The sequence below is a fragment of the Amia ocellicauda genome, chromosome 6 (genome assembly GCF_036373705.1).
Source record: "Amia ocellicauda isolate fAmiCal2 chromosome 6, fAmiCal2.hap1, whole genome shotgun sequence".
Lineage (NCBI taxonomy): Eukaryota > Metazoa > Chordata > Actinopteri > Amiiformes > Amiidae > Amia > Amia ocellicauda.
Genome location: NC_089855.1, coordinates 6,485,525 through 6,507,483, shown reverse-complemented (window position 1 = coordinate 6,507,483; position 21,959 = coordinate 6,485,525). Strand labels below are relative to the sequence as shown.

The following is a 21,959-nucleotide window of genomic DNA, read 5'->3' as shown; positions in this document are numbered from 1 at the left end:
TGCACGTCGGTTATGAAGGCATTCATATGGACACATTTCAGGTGTCTCTGCAATCTTCTGGGACATTAGTTTTGCACAAATTGCACTAGCAGATGGTTCATTATACAATATTTTCAAAGGAAGGAAAAACTATTAAAAATGTATTTCTGTAAAGTAGAAACGCTGTATAAAATACATTTACAACACCTCTGCGTTGAAACATTACGGTATTATAATTACACTTCAATAATTAATGGGAGAGGGAGATTGTTATAAATAAATGAGGATGAATTCAGTTTGTTTCGGATGATGCTAGCTGGAGTTGTAAAATTGCATAATTAATGACTGATTTTAAAAGCCTGAAACACATAGAAATGGTGCAATATGCTCTCTAGTTACTTATGCCTAGAATCACAAAATGGGGAACCGCAAATACATCATGTCCAGTTTCATGTAAAGACATTTTTCCACTCTCGCCCTCCAGCCTGATTGTTCAGCTGAAATGGTGCGTTTAAGAGTCCGCAGTCCACGTGAGCCCAGAGATATTCAGACATTCACCATGATGAATGGAGGCAGAAGCACATTTAGGAAACTCTATCACCTGCAGGATTTACAGTGACTTCACGAGTGATGATGTCAGTGTTACAGTCAAGGATTACCAGATGTCAAACGACGAGCAAATTAGCTTTAATGACAAAATGATCACAATTGAGAGGGAATCGGTCAGCTAATTTCGTCCTTCCCCACCTGAAACCCATTTCGGTTGGTGGAGAGTGCAATCGGTTCTGGCATTACTGGCCGGTGACTAATGCGATCTCCGCAGTGTAAATAAGCATCTACTGTTGTTGCACATTCCCAAACAAATTACTCGGTCACAAATCTTATCCCGCTGATATACCATGACTACGAAAACAGCTAGGCAAGGGTAGACTTGCAGAGCCCTCTCATCCATTCGATGGGTGGTTTGCATCAATCCAGCAAATTGTTATTTTCTGTTTATTTGATTAGGAGTGTCTGCGGCCGAGCTCGACGTGGATAAACATAACATGCTCTTCTCCCAAGAGGCTTTGCCCCTCTCTTGCGAGGTACATATGGATACTTCCACTCTTTGGTGCGGCCGTAACCTTTACAGAAATTAACCAAACAAATCTACGCAGATGAAAGATGTATGGAATTAGTAATCTTCATATTCAGCACCACGTGTATACTTAATTTATACAGACTGAGCAAGCTATTGCATATCTATGCTCATATCTAAACGCTGCATGTGGTTGCATTTATAATGATAAATAATGCACGGCACATCAAAGTCTACAAGTCAGGTTCATAATTAAGGATTTCTAAGCTTCAAACGTCTTTAAATTGGGCTTGAAACACATTCATACAATACAATAAACAAATGTATTGTACATGCATTAAAAAAGAATCATGAATCAAGAATCATGAATCAAGAATAATTGCAACACATAAAGCAGCTTTTCTATGGGATATAGCTCAGTTTCTTTCAAGCCTTATTGAAACATTTTAACATCCTTTCACGTTTTAAACTATTCAGTTTTACCAGGAAGTAACGGAAAAATAAATGCTGTTTTTTGCAAGGAGCTACATTTGCTGTGGTAATAGTAAAATATTGTATGTACTCCATATCTCTGTTTTTCTTTCTAATTTGGAGCTCTCCACCATACAAAACTGTATTAAAGATCAGAGTTGGTGAGGCGAGGCACTCAGTAAATCCAGACCAACATGCCAATTCCAGATCTGTCCTCACAGATTCCAACCTGTTTCAGGATTGGAAATGTCGCAGATAAACAGCGTAGTGTTTCAGTGTGAAGAATACAGGAACAACAGGAAGGTGCTACAATGTAAAAGGCGTAAAAAACACAGACCTTTGGAGGAGCGGAAGTGCTTGCTGGGGGCGGTGAAGCCTCTCGTGCCATGAACGTTGACAGCAGCCACCCTGAACTGGTACCACCTGCTGGCTCTGATGTCCAGCAGCTTCACTCGCTCCTCTGTGGTCTGAGGGGACAGATGGGGGAAAGGATTAACCAAAAGGGTCAAGAGCATCCAAAGCTATAGTCCTCCACAACTGTTCGGATCTCCCTAGCGACATCAATTCGCTCTCTCTCGCTCTCTCTCGCTCTCTCTCGCTCTCTCTATCGCTCTCTCTATCGCTCTCTCTATCGCTCTCTCTATCGCCATTTTCTCCTAATTAAATTTCAAGTCTTCTTTGAGAGCTACTTTATCATGGGAAACATTGTGTCGCTGTTGGCTGGGCTTCTCTACCCATCATAAGCTGCTGCCCGTGACACAAACGATCCCTCTTTTCTCCGTACCTGCTTCTCATTTCCTCCAGCAGAGCGCAGTTCTGTAAATCATATTACCATGAATGACGGCGCGTTCTGCAGCCTTGGAGGCGAAATTACATTTTAAGTATCTTTTCAACTCATCGACAGATTTCCTTTGGTTCCACACAACTTTGGGAGAGGTGAGGTATTGCTGTGGGGATTTAGCAGTAAAGCTGGATTGATGCCCACGCTGGAAACATGCTGTGTGATCAATGGACACTTACTACCAGACTGGAACTTTTTATAAAGCCTAAAATTCGACTTCGAGGAAATATAAATGTGGCGTTTAAAGGGTTCAGTTATTGTTCCCTCATATCTAGACATTTAAAAATAATAATGATTACAATAACAATGACAAAAAATATATTTTATTCCCACTGCAGTTATTTTAGCATGTCTAATAATGTCCTATAGATTATCCTTTAACACACAGGAGACTTCAAACCAGTCCTGTGAGGGATTCAATCACGTGGGTTTTATAGAGGTCGTTTAGCGAGTAACTGATTAAGACCTGGGGGAATTAGTTAATTTGACCAATTTGCCCAGTCATTAGATGTATTATGTAAAAACAAAGTAGGTTATTGCAGCCTGTGAAATGCTTGGTTGGCTTCTCCTGCTTGATAATATCCAGTATGTGTGTCTGTTTTGCCACTTTTGGTTCACAGTGTAGTTCTACATTTTCTTTGCAAGGTTTGTGTGAGTGTATGTCAGTTGAGTGCCTCCTAAGCCAACAGCTGACATACCTGCCCCACAGTCTGCCATTCAGTGGCGTCGTCCTCGCTGGGATGTATCCCATAATTCCACCGTCTCTGCACGACGTAGAGGACCGGCTCCACCGAGATGTTGAACTTGGACGACCACTTGATCTCCAGCTGGCCATTGTGAAGCTCAGTGAAGCTCAGTTCCTTCCGGGGCTTTAGTGGAGCTCCTGGGGAAGAAGAATCAAATATTTATTTACCAGAATAATTATAAAATTGGATTGTATGAAACATATCCGAAGTCCACGTTTACAATCTTGTTGAATAGTGCTGTGTTTATTGGACAGAGAGGACAGCATCATTGTTTCTCCACTTTACAAGAAGCTATAATGTTGTTTTTTTTCCAAGACAGCAAGATATTTTTAATGAGCAAGTTTTCAATTTGGTGTCACTGGAGGAAAATAGAAAAACAAGATCCAGTGGCAGTAATTTCCTACATTAACTAATAAATTAAAAGATCCATTCTTGTTTTAAAGGATCCCAGTGTACTTCAGAAAAGCAGAATAATAAACGCATTCCCTGTCCCCCGTACGGTGTCAGATCTGAGTATCTGCACGTGTTTTTGCTATTGTGGACCCCAGAAGTCCTTCAGCTAACAGAACATAAATATAATGCATTGAAATCTCCAGTTAAAGTTGTGTATAATGACTATGGAAAAGGCTTTCATCTTTGCACTTGGGATTTATTTTGCCCTTAATCCTCTCCGTTGTAACAGGGATAACAAGGCCAAGGTGTAAAGGTTACAAGTGAACTCTATTGAATAGAATTGGTACATATTTAAAGACACGTTTAAAGGTGGCATTGATTTTCTTCATGGTTGCTATTGTGTGTAGATTTCTTTCATTCATTATATCATCATAGTGTAGTAGATCAAATGTGACCTGCTAACACAAAAGGTATATGTTTATTGGGGACACAATTATGTGAAAGAGTGTTTGTTAGAGATTCTTTAATTTGTCTAGCAAGGAAAAAGCTCTTGGCTCTCTCTCAAGTTCGCCATCTCCACCTTTTAAATACTCTACAGGAACAGCTAAGCTACTAATTCTACTTGATGATGGGACGAAGCCATCGTAGCTCACTCTGGTCTTCTTTTCTCTCGGTAAAAGGCCAGCACTTAGCAAATCGTATTCAGTGTGAAGTACAACAACAAGAGCTTCTTTTTTGTTCTGTGCTGAGAATCATGTACAATAATCTCCCCAATTTACATGTAGAAATAGTCTTCATGTGCTCCGAATTAGGGTCGGTTGGACGTCCAACAGTTAGCAGTAACTAAAGCTCTCAAGTGGATATAATTGTGTGCAGATGGATTAGCGAGGTACAAAGAGCAGTCAAGTTTGAAGTATTCCTTTTGACTGATTTTCAGCATGTGAATACCCAGACACACACACACACACACACACACACACACACAGTGACATTTGATGAAACTCTGATAATCTGCCTTTTTATTGTCTGAATTGATGGGCTCTTCCTTCTGTGTTAAAACATATTTAGTGCAAGATGAAATGTTTCATCATTGGGCTTTCGGTATATGTGGTATAAATGCAAATAGTATCATTATTATTAATACATATTTATTAACACAAAATAGAAAATAATAAACACACATTACAGTCTTTAAAAGTCTGCACGCAACATCCTGCCTGGTTGGATAACATGAACTATAATCACATCTATAAATAATCTAACATCTTCCTCAGGGTTCAGGTGGGGGTGACGCCGGTTTATTTCTCCTTTGTATTGAAAGTTCAAACCTCAAAGCAACAAAAGCCAAATCCTTGGAGCAGCTGATTCAGTCGAGACGGACGTCTATCTTATGAAATATAATCCGAGCTCAAATACCACAAAGTATTGGTTCTGAAAACGTATCAGTCTCCCTCCGACTGCACTTATTTCAGGGCTACCGAGCTCAGCCAACTTTCAGTGGTTTCACAACTATAATACGTGTCACACCTCCAGCACAAAGTGTAACACAATGAAAACCCCGCAACACTTCTTTCCTAACCAGGAGTGATTCATCTCTCCAAACTGGCAAACCGCCAGCGCCAGACATGATATAACTACCCTGTTAGGTTCCACCTTCCAATTAATGTGTAATGATGCACTTCTATGGGCCATTTTTAAAATACAAAGCATTTCTCCTCCACATAAGCTCATTTAAAAAGTCTTCTTCAAAGCCCCCGGGCCAGCGACTAACATCCGAGTGAGCGTTAAGATCCGCAACAAATTGCAGTCTTGCCAGGCTTTCACATCAGCACTTAAAGATAACAGCAGCAGTCTTTGATTATATTTATCTTCAAACACAGGTGCCTTGGTTTCCACCTTTAAATCTTACTTCACTCAGTCTGTAACTCCCAGGGAAACTCTTTCTATAAGGATCGCACAAGCAGAATTACTGTTGGCAAAAATAACAAATCGCCCGTTTCCGGCCAGTGTGGAAAAGACAGTGCAGAGAATTTGTGCTCAAATTAATGATGCCAAATGTCAGCAGAGGTTCACTACAGCAATATAATCTGACAGCTGCTAAACTTTCTACGGGACCATGAAATTTAAGAATTTCCTCTCGTCTATCATTTCCACAAGGTCCCGGGATGGCAGCTGCGGCTACATGCAATTTTAATAAAAAGCCCATAATCTATTCCTTAAAGTGAAAAATAAAAAAAAGATTAACGATGATATGAAAGCGGAGAACAAACTCGGCATCTCATTGTTTGGCAAAGTTTCACTGTTTTGTTCAATGGACGTAAGAAAAGCAAAACATATAGTATCTGCGGCAGAAAAAAGGTATTTTTCACTTATACTGTTTTGCAAGTGTAAAAACTAGCAGATATGTCTTTATTGGGTCTTAATACATGTTGAAAGAGTTACTATCATCCTTAAAATCTTATTTTATTTGACAAAAATCCGTACTTTTCGTACTTTTCTGCGTAAAAAAATGATTAGGTTACCATTCACAAACTTACTATACTATAACAATATAGTGGATGTCAATATGTATTTAATCTCATCAGATTTAGGCTGGTGCCAAATTAAAATCTGTGTCAAACAATCCTGTGTCAAACCAAAGTCGCCACTGAGTATCGGAATTGTAAAATGACACGTGGTTCGCAATTGTATCCATACGTACTATTTCCTTTCTCTTTATAGAAACAAATGCCTGTTTCATTATCTCTACTTTGTGTAGCGTCGGACTCTTCTGCTACCTCATGGTGCGAGTGAGGCTGAATGTGTTGCCAGACAGACGGATATAGTTTCCCTCTTCGGGCTGACAGTGTTTACTCAGTGTTACATGAGCATAATATGAATTTTAAAAAAAAGGATTTTTAAATTATTAAACCAATAACCAACAGATGGACATGACTCACAATTAAGAGAACCACATTTATGTTGTTACAACTCCTCTCTTTTAAACATGACTGAAAAGATCAGTCCCTACATGTACAAGATTCAAACTATCCCAGGAAAAGTACAAATGTAAATTTTTATGGCACAGTGGCTTGTGGGCTCATTTCTGATGATATACGTCTCATTGTCTGTGATGAGAGGAAACAAGGCTCTGATTTAATCACACGGCTTCAACAACATCCCCTTTGGCTGAGAAGAAATCAAAATTTTCTTCTAAAACAATATATATATACCATGGTTTGTACATATTCCAAAATCCAATCGTACATTTTGTGTCATTTGTGAAAGTCAATATAACAAATGACAATGGCACTGGGTTAATTGTTTAGATACCCTGGTATACAATGTTATGCTTGAATTGTAAATATGTATATGCTTCAATTGAAAAGGCTAATCTGTGTTAATGGAACTGACCTAAAGTAAATGTATCACAGTAAATAAAGTCTTTATAAAGTCCATTCGACACCAAAATGTTGTCTCTTTTCATCCTCTTCTACAGATTAATTATTGAATCGGTTATAAACGTGGACAGCCTGAGCCGAAAGCCAAATGCCCGGAGTTGGCAACGGAAAATGGCCGACCTTTGTAGAGGTTCTTGGGCAGCTGGCACGTGTGGCCACAGCCATTGGAGCAGCACTTCTTCACCCCTGAGCACTCCTCATCATCCTCGCAGCTCTCCACACAGGCGGCCGCGAAGCCACTGGCCTTCTCCGGGGCGGGACAGTCGCCCTGCTTCAGCGCCTCGACGGACTTCAGGAACTCGCAGCTCGTCAGACACTCATAGTGCTTCTTGGGAAACAGAGGCTAAGAGGGAGACAAGAAGAGCGCTATGAATACACAACATCGGCATAGTATAAAAAACATCATAATAATATCAAAAATAATAATAATACAATCAAATACATGGAAAATAATCTAACAATTACTAAAGAAAGAGGCAGTGCATGATCCTGTAATTGCCACTCTTTTGAGAGGGTTAGAATAGTTGCATTTTCACCAGGTGAACCATGTATTTATTTTGCTCTGTTTAGTGAGAAGTCCAGACATTTGTCAGGGGTCAAATAAATCAAACAAAGTCTTTGCCACCGTGACAAAACCAAACAAACACAAGAACACACTTGGCAAACCAAACGGAGCAAACAGCACAGGCTCATTAACATATGCTAAATCCCCAAGGACTTTAATTGTGTGCACTTCAAACGCCAGCATCAGGGCACTGTCATTTCAACACGGTTCTATCCCAAAATCCGACTAATTGAGGGTTTTACTGCAGTCAGTAAGAGCGCTGGCCAGGGTTCGAGCGCGGGACACACCTCACACAAGCTCTGGCACTGATTCCCCTTCAGGTCCCAGGCTTCCTTGCACGGCTCCAGGCACTGCAAACGAGAGCAGAAAGTCAGTGTCTCACAGGGGCCACGTCAAAGAGCAGAACGATACTTGAGTCTGCGCCCACAGCCCAATCACCTCCTCTACTGCGTGTCGGGTCAGTGGGCGAATGATCTGGAAAGCAAATATATTGATTAAGATTGACAGATGTCTCTTTGTTGTTGATTTGTACACACAATGGCGACTGGAGGATCAGGTTGGCTTCAGTCTCCTCACACTTCCTGGAGCCTCTGTTTCAGATACAACGTAAACTTCCTTCAAGTCTGTGGCGGACACAGTTTGGCACTTACTGATTCTTGTCCTCTCAATCATTTCTAGTCACACAGGGATACTGTTTACTAAATGATGTGCGTGGCTTCGGACCTGTCTTTCACAATTATGACGGTGTCCACTTAAATTTGATTGTTCTTTACAGTAGGCGATGGTGCAGGACTGTACAGCAGCTATGGTAAACAATGATTCATATTAAAACAATAACAATGACTTGTGTATTTTATTTTTAAAAGACTCCCACCAGTTTTTAATAACAGTAAAATATGTTCAAACTGCCGTTCAGGTGGCTGAGAGACAATGTCAATGATTTGTGTCAGCAGATCAGGACTCAAACTCCACAAAAGCAAAATCTGATTAGCGTTAACGGGCAAGAGATCTCAGGTGCTTGAACATTTGTACATACACTTTAAAAGATGATTGTGTGACAATACTATAAATATCCCCAGTATTTAAACAGATTAAACACCCAGCCAGACAAGCAAATTAATTCTGTCCTGTCTTTAACTTGCCAAACACTTTGAAATTGTTATTTGAATTGGAAACAATGATTTAAAATTGTTATTCCCCACATCTTGATCCACAAACTAAATAACACAAATCCTTCTCAATGAAATGGAAACACATTAAGGTTTGGAAAAGAATACATAAATACAAACACTGAGGACTTTTAACAAGCCGTTCCCAGTTAATATTAGAAAGTTAGCAGCAGTTTCGAATTCACTCCAATTTGACACAGATGAAGTCTATCCACAGTTTTGACACTAAACTGAATTCACCAGTCTGGCAGGCGAAACCACACTAATGCACGTTGTGTATTGTATTCTGCTGTGCTTGTTTGTTTCAAACAGTGTAGCTGTATCTAATCAATGAAGGGTACGATGTATCATGTGACTGTAAACTCACTTTGTCTGTCTATCTAGACACACAACTTCATCAAGGTTAAAAACGGCAGATGACCACAGCATGTACACTGCGTACACAATCATTTGTAGACTGTAACGAGTGTAATGTAACGTTTATAAAATGCAAGTTGTTACCTCAACAATGTAAACCTTGTTTCCACATTAAATTAACTCGCGTCCGCTGCAATTTAGCAACAGTATTAGTGCCAGAACTGCAACTGTCCTCCAGAAATAATACGTTTGCAGCCAACAACCACAACACAGGACTGCTCTTCAAGTATCGCAGTGCGCTCACAGCACCGACGTCCCTCCCAGGAGCGATTTCGATCAGGGCCCGCCTCTCTGTTTGCAATCAAAATGCATACCACTACATCACAACCTCAATATCAGCCCCAGCGCGTTGGCTGCGCTCCACCAGAGCCACGACCAAACGGGAAAATCGTCCAAACCCGCAGAACGGCACGACTGCCAAGGAAATTATACAGATTTACTTTTGTTGTTTGTTATAAGATTAAACAGAGCCCCTATTCCAAACTAAGTACATGAAGATATACTGATAAAACGTAGATACATAGTGAAATACAACTCTGTGCAACACTTCAGTTACTCACCACTTCTCAGAACACCGTTTAGCGATTATCCAGGGACTTTGAAAATAATGAGACTTGAGTGATGGAAGCAATTCAAACCGATGGTTTAGAAAGTTCTGGGATGAGTCATGTTATCTGAAATTTAAGCCATATGGGAGGATCAGTCATAATGGCACAGCCTGACCTCTAGTCTAAAACATGAGCACATTAGTCCATCTGAAGAGGCTCGATACGAGACAGAGATGGACTAGAAAGATCTGCAGTCTTCCAAGGTCTAGTGCCCCGGTCTATTTTCCAATTTGCAGGATTACACAATCTTGGCCAACTTGTATGCAAGACTCAGGGACACAAATGGAAATTGGGCCTCAAGGCATTCGAGACAGAAAACAGGAGACACTTCTTCACACAGAGAGGCGTCACAATCTGAACAAACTCCCCAGTGATGTGGCTGAAGAGACAATTTGGGAACATTCAAAAACAGACTGGATAGGATCCTTGATCACTTAGTTATTAATGGACACCAAACGAGCACGATGGGGTGAATGGCCTCTTCTCGATTGGACACTTTCTTATGTTCTTATGTTTCTTATATATTAAGTACCATTATTCTAGCCTGCTCCCAAGGGTCACAGCAGCTCAGTGTGTCCTGCTTTGTCTGTATTTGTGTCGCTGCTGTATTTTTAACATGTGGTACATTGTTTATAGACTGTGCACGTCCTCTCTGAGCTGATACATTGTCCCCTTTCAGTGGCAGAAGGTTTCATATTCAAGCAAAGTAAGATATTTAATAAACCTGAAACACAGGCGATACAAACGTCTTCATATTTTGTATACAGTGTGCTGCTTTACATGGTTTTACTTGAAGAAGGACCTCCACTTGTGCATTCATACAGAACATATATAAGTTGAGTGAAATAAACCTTATGTGTCTAGAAATATTCTTTGTTTTTATGGGATTTGAATCCTGTTTTACACTGTTGTACAAGCACATTAACCCACACTTGTATGACTGCACTAATTAAATATACAGTGAACAAGAACTGCGATTTACACAAAGATGTTTACAAACCTTACTCTTCAAAAGCCCAAGGCTGGGGGACAAATCCTTTCTGCCTCAGGTGGGTAGTTATGTGTCTGATTATAAAACCCTCAAGGTTTTAGGGAGGGTATTACAAAAAATATGCACTCCCATGCCTTTTGTCAGGGTATTAAAATGTTGACTTTAATATTCTACAAATGTTGTGCCATCTATCATGCTAAAACGGAATAAATCAACAATGATATCATATTTGTATAGACTAACAAAAGAGTTTCCCTCCTAATTAATAATAACAATCTAATGCCAGAACTTTGAAAATATATAATTGCAAGTTTTTTATTCAAGAAACACACAAAAGTCTATAAATCCGTATTGTCCATCAACTTCTCTTCTATTGCTACTCCTGGTCTACGGCATCTGGAAACATTTTTATATTTCTATTCATTATAAAAGTTGTTGGCACAAAGATAGAGTCGAGTGCATGGAACTTCTCCTAGGCTCACTATCTGAAATTAATAACTAAATTAATTTTATTGGCACTCAATTGCCACTACAAACTAACAAAAACAAAAATCGAATATCGCTTTAACACTTCATCATCTGATTAGTAGGTGATTGTTTCTGAGGCTCAGGCAACGTGATACCACATTTTTTCAGCTGTGACACAAAATAGATAATGTTACTTTATAATGCTTATACAACTATGTACGTATCCTTTGATCTCAAGATAAACTGCAGGTGTTTAATATAAGCTTGCAGGAAGAAAAATCTGAGGTAATGACTGAAAACCCCAGACCGACACCCATCTCTTTACTGAACTCCTCAAACAGAAAGGTGTTTCAAGGACACCTGTTGTGAAGGAGGGGGAAAAAAACACACAAAAAAAGCATGCCAACATAAATCACTCTTAATTACTCTATCACAAGCCTGGATCAAAGTCAAGGACTGTCTTTAAACTCCACTCTTTGTGTTTACATATTTTTTAAATTACATAATTAAAGTTGATTATATAATAATAACCTAGTGAAAGGTTTATGCGTTTTTATATATTTTATGGCGCTCCACATATTCAGGCACAGCAGCGCAAGATACTTTGAGACTCACACCTCTTTTGAAAGCGATGTCCTTGCCTGCCACGACCAAATTATACTGATTGTGGCTTCAAAATTAGCACTTGTCTGTTTAATTTCATGGGATCGTTTGTGACGTCGTCTACCCAAGCGCGATTTCTGCACAGCGATTACGTGTATGAATGGTTGGGTAGCCACAGCTGTAAGCTTTAGTGCTAATTAGATCGGCCGGGGATAAGACTGCAAGGATCTGACAAATGCCTTCTTTGGGGACGAACCTGTTTCTATCAGGATAGAGCTTTGGCGTACATTTACTTATATTTTATTACTTTCTTTCTTAGTTCCCAGTAGCTTACTCTTATGTTCTGTCATGTCTGGCAAAGAGCAGTTATGTGAAGCACTTTAAATAATCAATATAAAAATGCATCCATATTTTGTAAGTGATACGTTTCTCTTTGCCTAAATGAAATGATACATCTTTGCATGTTTTTCACTTAAAACATTTAAAAAAGGAATTGCCTCTGAATTAATGTATGTACGGGTTTATCTTTACAGAAATGACGAGGTTATTGTGAATATGTGCTGAGTAATACTCGAATAAAGATTATGTTTAGCTGTAGTATACCAAATAGTTTCATTAAATTTATATAAACTTTATTGATTTCATATTTAATCAATGTGCCTCATTAAAGCTGTAAACAAGTCTGAAGTAGGTTGTGCACAGTATGGGGTTCATCAAGGCTCTGTGGTGGGGCCCGGCTATTTTGTGTAAACATGTTACCCTTTAGTGATATTATCAGGAAATAAATCTTGTTTTTTATTTATATACAAATTAAATGCACATCTATGTAAAAGTTCCAGTATAGCTGGATATGACAATCACTGCTCTCAACGAGTTTCTGAAAACCCTCTCATGAAAGATTACAAATGAGCTGAAAATAAACCCTGCGAAGCCAAAAGAATGTTAATTGACTCTTTGCAGGAATTAGAATATACAGCCCGTTAGGATTAAACATGATGGCAGCCATCCACAGGAGTGAATAACGTGGCTGTTATCTTTCAACTACATCTTAATTGTGCAATCCGTATGGAATGTCATAATGTGGGAAATATTGCTTAATTTATTCTGGATTTTGATTTAGCATGAAGCTAAATTGAGGAAAGGTTTGATATATTTTTACACAGTGCTGTTCAGCAACTTTTAGTCTTTTTTTAAACCACTGTTCATATAAATTAAGACGGTGCGTACCATTACATGTTTTCGATCTACAATAAACAGACAGATACATAAAGAATGACACAAAAATGTACATTTGGAGGTTACCGTCATGCCCGAAAACAGGCACTGGAAACCAAACATACTTAAGATTTATGAACCAAAGTTTCACATTTTGTGTGAAAGGCGAACAAAAGATCATTCCGAATCTTTCAATGGTATCTGGAGAAACATGCGTGACATATTATCATATCATATCATATTAAGGACATAATGAGAATCCTTTAAACTTAGCTGCAAAATATCCCTCTTTGTTACGCTTGCAATCACACTACAGGCAGTTGGCACATTACTTTAAAATGTCTAGCAATGACCTTCCCAAAAAGTGCTCTGAGCTCGAGGACTATTTAGCTGCACCATGAGTTTCAGACACGATTCTGTGGCGCTGAGGTAATTAACATTTATTTCACCAATTAGTAAAGATATACTTTTGTTATAAACATGTTATAGATGTGCATCCCATTCTTGCCAACATGTTCTTAGTGCCTTGGGTCCGAGGTCTGTGCATCTTCCTGTGCCCAGCTGTCTCAGCGCTTTGTTGACTCTGAGGAGCAAGGGCTGTCCATCCGACCGCTCCGTTCCACAGAGTCACGACAGGAACCACGGCCAAAGCACGCACATGCATGAGCCTTCAAATCCAGGCTGCACAATGCTAAACACACAACTGTAATCCAGCGGGTCATGTTTATTTTCCTGTTAAAAGAATCAGTGTCTTACAATACAGATTCATGCCTTTGGGGGAAAAACTATAAAAAAATGGGAGTCTTTGACATCAAAGGCAAATGCCAACATGGAAGTGAAGAAGTGAGAGGTATGCGCTTGCCGTGTCGGGCTACATTGGAGGAATGTTTCAGGAGGAAGAATTGCTCCGACAACAAATCACACGCGTGAAATCTTCCATCCGCTCTGTACGGCACTGATTTTGCAGTCCAAAAATGATGTAGTTTATTAGTATTATCTAGCCTTTAAAATCCAACACGCATTACATATTCAATTTCAAGCAGATGGACTGTTCTACTCTCTTTTAAGTGAGGCCGTCTCTTTCATCACATAACTTACTGTAATCAAGAGAGAAGGAGCAACAGGAAAGTATTTCAAAGGTTTTTCTCTTTATCGTTTCGAAGAGAGATTGCTGAAAAGAGCAATCAAAACATACTGCATTTGCAACTGACATTTTATTTATTTTTATGACACAAATAATCAGATTTAAGTGAAAATATCGTTAGATTCAAGGGTGACGAGTTGCTGCGAAGAGACAAGTAGGGGGAAGGCTTTGTCTCCGGGGGGATGGTGCAAAATTAAAGGCACTATTACCATAGTATTTTACTACACATAATAGCATAATTACCTTTACAGTAGTTGATTGAAATTCAAAGTAGGAATTCTTTAGAAATTCCAAAGCAGTGTCCATAATTTATAATGAGTGATGAAACAGAACTTAGCACAGTAAGGGCAAGAGGTACTAAAGGATTACACATGTTTTAAGAGTCATAAACCTGTTGCCAATGAGGGGTTGGGTGGCATGTACTGACCTGCGTGGTTCAAAGAACTGTTCTGCAGAAATAATCTGTTTTTGCGGTTCAGCCATTGATGAATATTTAATGATGGGTGTTTCTGCACTAGTGGGATGGAGGGTGTACAAATGTGATGAACCATTTATTAAAATGAGATTTACTAAAGCTGCCAGCCTTAGCGACACGTTTTGGTTCTTCAGAACTGTGGAAACACAGCTCTGACATGTTGTCACGTGTTTTAGACGCAATCATCCTTTAACAGGCAATGTGGGAAAGACACAAATCAGGAACAGATACAGACTCACCAGCCATGCAGAGGATCAATGAGATCCCCACGGCGCTGAAACTATTAGACACCCTGCATTTTCTTGGCTTCGGGTCTTTGCAGGTGACCGCGATTCAAACTCAATAATCACAAATGTCGTAGTAAAGTAACCCGGGTCGCTCCACGACTATTTTTAAGAACAGTCAAATATTTAACCAGCTGAAAATCATATATATATATGTATCTGGCTATTAAGTAAGTACACCTTCTTTAAATAGTTATGAAAGTGTAAGTGATAGGACACTCAAACCCCTCAAACTCAAATCTCAAAAATGTTTCACACTGACATTTCTGTCTTTCATCTGCCTCTGCACTGGCTTTGATTTAAATTGTTCAATACTTTGAAGTTTTGTGTGTGTAGTTGTGTGCATAAAAGGTGATATGACATATTGAATGCATGTATTATTATTATATTTGTTCTAAGGAGACAGTGGCTGTTTTTATGAACATATTTTCTCTGAATAGCTTGGATTTTTGGTATTTATTTTGCAACTTTGAGCAACAAAGACGCTACTTGTTGCCATGTTTGCACTGTGACCCTTCTAAAAACACTTCAGGCCAGATGTACTAAGTCAAATCAGAAATTAATGTTGAAAAATGAAATTAATTTCACTGTAAGACAATTTCAAAGCTTTTCAAACCAATGGAAGTGGGCTCATTTGCATAAAAACTGACGAATGAAGGGCATTTTTGTGTGAATTGTATTTGACAAAGGAAGTGAATGGAGCAAAATGTGAAAAGGTTTTCAAGTGCAGTTAATGAAATTACCTACGCTTGGCTTTGCGGCATACAAAATCATCATTTTTATTCCATTATTCTCTTTTTATTTAATTGGAGAGAAAAGCAGATCAAAACAAATCTGAAAAAACATAACATTTTGAATATAATTTAATAATTAATTTGAGACATTTAAAAAAATAACAGAATTTGTGGAAAAATAACAATTTTCTTTTAGTTAGTTACACTTAATAAAGTGATCTTGGAAACAAACTACAAGGTCCTCAAACAATTGTAGACGACAATCAAGTATTACATATTTATTAAAGTACCACAGAAAACGCATATATGCATGTATTTCAATTATAGGCCTATTTATAAAAGGTTAGATTAAATTCAGAATGGAGAGACTCAACAAAATCCTACATACAAGTCTGGGTTTCCCCAACGTAACTTCTTAGCAGACGATTTTGGAAACAGAAGCCCATTTCTGCTTCAGCAACTGAACGAGGAGCAGAGCGGGAATAAAGAGCGAAAGCACTCAGACCACGCACCGCAGCAGCACCCAAAAAAAGCATGTGTGTGCCCACTCTCCCCGGCTTTGTTTTGTGCTCTGGTTCCCCCAAAGTGACATATTCTGCATTACTAAGTAGTCACAGCCAAGGGGGCCTTTCACTTCCAATTTCACGCTGTAATAAAATGCAGCAGTTGTTTCGCGGAGGGAAACCTGAAAGGCTTTTGTCAGCCCAATTTGACGGTCAGGTTAAGCACTGGGTTCTGGCAGCGGGCATCTGTGCTTCTTCACATCGCCGCGGCAGAGAGAGAGAGAAGGGGTCGCCGTCTCGGAGCAAACTTCCCAGGAGGGCACGATTATCCTCCGCCACTTGAGCGAGAATACGGAGACTGTTAAAGCCGCTAATTTCCAACAGCACGCCACGACAACAGACACTTGAATAACGTGGTAAAAAAAGGCAGAGAGAGAAAATCATAAATGGTCCCGAAGTGTTTTGGTTCTGCTCCGGTTTGTGAAGCATATAACATTACCAGTAGAGATCACCCCACAAAAACTGGAGTCACAATAAGAAGGAGAAGATATAATATGCACCAAATGTATTTTAATGATCATGATGATTATAAAACAGCAGTATTCCCTGATATTATTGTATAAAAGTGTATAAATGATAGAACAGATTGACAAATAATGGTGAGTTTGTGTGTGTGGATCTGATCAGTACCAATGATGATAGAGGTTATAGAATATAGTAAGAGTTATATATATGAAGTACAGCTAATACCTCATGGGCTAAATATCTGTGCTGTGTTTTTTAAAGAGCTGTAATCTTAGTTATTCATCTAAGCGGTAAATCACAACACAGCCTCCTTATTTCACGGTCACCACCATCTTCTCAGACACTAAAGTGTGGGGCCACTAAATTACAGACGGCCATCTCCCGTCTTCATCTCTCTCTCTCTCATATTTATTGAACCCGCTCTCCCTCTTCCTGAGGAATGTCTTTGTCTAAATTGCGGTGCCTTGCCATGCGGTCGAAGTGCTTGCCGTTGCTGTTTATTTGCTGGGCCGGCCATGAATCATTGCACACTGCTGCTGTGTTGTGTCCGACGCCCTTCTCGGGGAGGGTAAAGCAGAGCCTATGTTACCAGGGCTAAGATGTGATTTTAATTTGATAATGCATCCATATTGGTTTTTACTTCGGATGGCAAATTGAAATGTATTGATTTTAACTAAAATCATCACACTGAAATATGTACAAGAGAAAGAACTATATTAGACGAACGTTTAGACCTATACAAGAGGTATTTTAAGTTGCTTCTAATATTTAATCTGTGTTAAAAAGGATTACCTATGGAGACTTTACTTTTGCTTATCTGGACTGAATATACAAGATTTAGTTTGTATTTTGGAAAATAATACCTAAATATATAATACCTTTTTTTTTTATATATATATATATATATATATATATATATTGCTACTAGAGAATAAGTAATTTCCAAAACCTCATTCCAAAGGGTTTGTAAAAAAATGTGCTGTTCAAAAACGTTCTACACCTATAAAAATGCCAATGACATGATTCTGGTATGTAGTTTGGACTGTAAACATCACTTTGTGTCTTATTTTATCCATTTTGAAAAACATGCTGTACATGTCACTCATATTTGTTAAATAAGACCAGGACTGAACAAAATGACCGCCGAGAACGTTTGTCAAAACACCAAAATGTCAAAAAGGAAATCAAACTGGAACAATCTCTGACGCACACATGAGATTTCAGTTTCGGGAACGACAATCCACGCTGCTATATCACACACATCTAAACATCGCCGTGATTCACAGACAACAAGAGCGAGGTGTCCGTGTCACATCGAATTTATACGTCAGAAATACTTTTTCTCGGCTGTAATGCCCCCAATTTGCATATACTTTTTTTGGCCTCTACAGTTACACAAAATGTGCTGCTTGACAAAACCACAGACACGCCTTCAGAGACTTCAGCAGTTGCCATGAGTGGCACTAATGGAGATGAAATGCTACACATTACAACTCCCACCTCGCGCATTTGTTTTGCTAAGCATTAACTTATCCTCCAAATATTTAACTCCGGTCCAGGCGTATCAGTGTTTAAACTCGGGTCTCCCAGGGACAGAGGAATCCGGTTCACACTCTTTCCAGATAACTGTGTTTTTAAATATAATTGAACAGAGGACAGACCTACCCTGAGCTACAGTCATGACCCAAGAGCCGTACTGGTTAACTATTTACGTCTACTATTACCAGCACAGGTTTAAATAAGTAAAAGGGTCTGCAAAAAACATTTACTGTCTCTGCTTTTGTAAGCAAAATGGGGATGTGCTGTACAATGTTGACTGCATGTTGTTGTTGTATTTAAATGATTATCCCCCCCTCCTCTTACAGTACAGATCAGTATAAACTATTTTTCAATGGTTTGTTTCTTCTTCAAAGCATTCGTACTTTTCAAACAGAAAGCACTTGACTATGTTTCGCACCTACTTTGTTTATTTACAGCGGTTTAATGTACAGCACATCACCCGTCGGTTCCCCCCGCCGTGTTTTAAGGTGTTGGAGGTGTTTGTTTTGCCGATCATAAAGGATGCCGAATTGAGTTGCAGGTGTTGGTGGATTAGGGGAGTCAAGGTGACTAGGTTGTGAAAGAGGCTCAGAGATTAACTGAATTGCTTTAGGTTGCTACAATCGCTTTCAAGATGTCGTTCTTCTTTGCCTTTCATCATGCGTTGAGCTTCAGTTCAAATAAATGAGATTAATACTTCAAAGACACTTGTTGGTTTGTAGTGGGTTACCGTGTTTACCGAAGAACACATGACTCACCTCACTACAGGCACTTTGAGGAGAAGGATTGTCTTCAATTAATATCAAATATAAAGGCTTTATGAGGAAATGTTTTGAGGAAGACACCATCTTCTATAGTATTAGAGTTTTGTTATAACCCTGTCCATAAAAACAAGCAAATAAATATATTAAAACCAAATTCTCTTCAAAAATGCGTTTGTTTTCTGTTTACGTCCAAGTAAATGTGACCCCCATTTTGACTTTCATGTGGTTTGGCAATGACCTTTTTCAAACATGATCCAATTCTTCGCTCTCACTCTTAAAACAGATACTTATCTTCTCTCTCTGCTAGGATGCCCTGAAGAGGACAAAGAGAAAATAGAGATGACTATATAGTCAGATGGATAGGCTATGATGCTCAATACTTATCCTAACAGAAGGGCTACATCATTTCAAGGTGATTAAATGGAGTTTAGAAGGTTAAGAAGTCAATGTATCAAAGTTGCCTGAAGCTCTTTGCATGAAACGGGGAAAGAACTCGACGGAGACAAGAACTCGAATACCTAAAACAATCTTTGAATATTAAACGAATCGATTTGATTTGATTAATTTGATTCATTATCCCAGCTCTAGGGATTGGTTAATTTAGTCATCTTAGTTTAGTTTAATATTACTATACGTATTTATCAAGGGCATCCATTCGGAGTTCGTTGATCACTGAGTCAGTCTAGAGGAAACTGACAGAACTGGTTCAGGCCCAGATTTGCGTACCCTTTGGATTGCCATGTAATTTTATCTACAGTGAAAGTTTTACACTTCAAATTCTCTCCCAATTCCACCAATTTTCACAAAAGTGATGAAAGTAAAAATTCAAAGATTCTCAGTCTGTCCATGAGTCCGTACAGTACTTGGGCTTTATTACAGATGTTGTTTACAAGCCTAAGGTGCACTTTGGAACTTGGCTCACTCTGGGCGAGTCTTTTTTGTTCGGTTTGTGTTAGATTTTGTCTTTAATTATTTATTTAAATGCAATTTGAGGAACAGACAACAAGGAGCCTCCGAGGGCCTTCTCCACAGGATGCAGGGGACAGACCGATTAATTATGAATGCTCCTCACAATCAGATGCGGTTGCCTTATTTATGAGGCGAAAAAGGTGGTATTGCTTTGCAAGCAGCAGATTCAAATCGAATGCATGTATTAAGGGGACAGAATTACGTGAAACATGCAGTCTTATAAAAGAGACATTTAGAAAATAAGAGGTTGGTGATGGCAATATATTAGAGTGAATAATTCAATGGCCATGAATTGAGCCAACTCTGAATTACTCATAGTATTCACTGCTCTAATCAGTTCTGACATTGGAAAACATCCTTGGGTGTGCGAATCATGAAGATCACAATTTCAAAAGATTTAAAAGCTTGTGTATAAAGGTCTGCCAATGGAGGAATGCCTGCTTGCATGAGTACAACCTCGATAAATCACCCTGAGAGTTGAAGAACGATAAAGGCAGAGTTGGGAGCCTCTCAAAAGATTCATGTAAACATCCAAAGCTGAGCATTAAGGTCACCAGACAGTCCTGAGAAATAATTGATGCAAAGTTAGTCTTATATCAAAGCCCACATTAATATTAAACATGTACATAGACACTAACTACTCCAAAGACTCTATAGTGCTTAAGGACAGAACATGCAATGGCAGAGACTCCATCCCATTTCTCCAGCGGCCCAATGAACCCAATGAGGTTGTAAGGGCCAGCGGTGATGCTGAACATCTGCTGAAGGTCGAGTTCTTCTGACTAATCACACACAAATCCAGCTCCGTATTAATTGTTTCATAGGAAATGTCTTCATGCTGTCCTCAATTTGAAGATGCTGTTCATTTGCTGCTAGATACAACATTTACACACCTGAGATCTTTTCAAATCCTAGGATGGTCTTCCTGCTTGCTGGACACAACAGTGAAGTCCTTCATAAGAGCTGGTTTTCACCCATCTTTACCACATCGAGATCCCTGAGGCAAACCACTTCTGAGGAACGGGCAATTTTATTGTTTGACCCCACTATGAAAACTAACGCTTGGGAAATGCGAGGGCAGACTTGACTAAAAGCTCCGATATATATTTTAAGGATTCCTACCGAAACATTCCTGCTGCAAAACAACATAATGAGGGATCCTCCTGGAGTCTCCCATTTCCTTCGCATGCCAGGACGTTTGGTTTCCATTTATGAAAAGGAATTTTGCAGATAATTGCAAAAATGACTTTGATCAACAGGGCCAAGGGAAAAGCAAACAAAGGAAAAGGAAAAGTTTCTGCTGAAGTAGTTTAATTTACTGGCCTTTCTGTCTTTATATATATATATATATATTATAGATCCTGTGACACAACAGGGAACACTCATCACATCACTGATAGGAAGTTGGCCGTCTTCTCCCTGAAACACTGTGCTGGGAAAATCTGCACTGTGTATTATATCCTATTCTGCACAGTCCCTCGTCTGCAGAGTTTCATGCTGCATTTCCTCAGGTTAGCAGTGGCGATGTCTGCCCCACAGAAGATAAACCTGACTGATACAGCCGTAGTATTTTGGGAAGCACTGTCACCATAATTGTAATAGTCTAAATAGAGTTTTAAATTCAGAAAGCTGTGGAATTGTACTTTAACACAAATGTCCTTGCGGTAATAAACTGGGTTAGATTTGCCGCCAGGGATGGTGGGGATTTTCCCACCTTCTGCTTTTTTCATTCCCCTTTTGGGCATCATATTTTATCCCCAGTGGGACACATTTTTCCCCTAATTCTGGTATGTGTTCACAAATTCAGTCACAGAATTGAATAAGTAATTTCCCAAACCGTACATAAAACCAGTACAGTAAGATATAAATAATCTTAACTGTCCTTGTCACCGATTCACTTTTTCACCGTCACACTAACGCCCTTCTCTTCCCCCATTTGCTGTCAATTTTAAAGTTGCAGTCTCCCCCAGACTCTCCCTTCACTTCGCACAACATACTATTTTTGCAAATTTTAAACTCCCCAATTAAATGAAACCTA

General features: G+C 39.1%; 1 protein-coding gene across 2 annotated transcripts in view; it reads right to left on the bottom strand.

Annotated features, from left to right (window-relative positions):
• The window catches only part of LOC136750837 (anosmin-1), a 56,238-nt gene that overhangs the window by 14,636 nt on the left and 19,643 nt on the right, over positions 1-21,959 (bottom strand). For both annotated transcript variants that reach the window (XM_066705950.1, XM_066705951.1), the window contains exons 3-6: positions 7,801-7,863; positions 7,069-7,291; positions 3,068-3,252; positions 1,866-1,995 (exon numbers count right to left, since the gene is read on the bottom strand). In XM_066705950.1, coding sequence (XP_066562047.1) covers positions 1,866-1,995; positions 3,068-3,252; positions 7,069-7,291; positions 7,801-7,863 — 601 coding nt within the window. The remainder of the gene's footprint in view (positions 1-1,865; positions 1,996-3,067; positions 3,253-7,068; positions 7,292-7,800; positions 7,864-21,959) is intronic.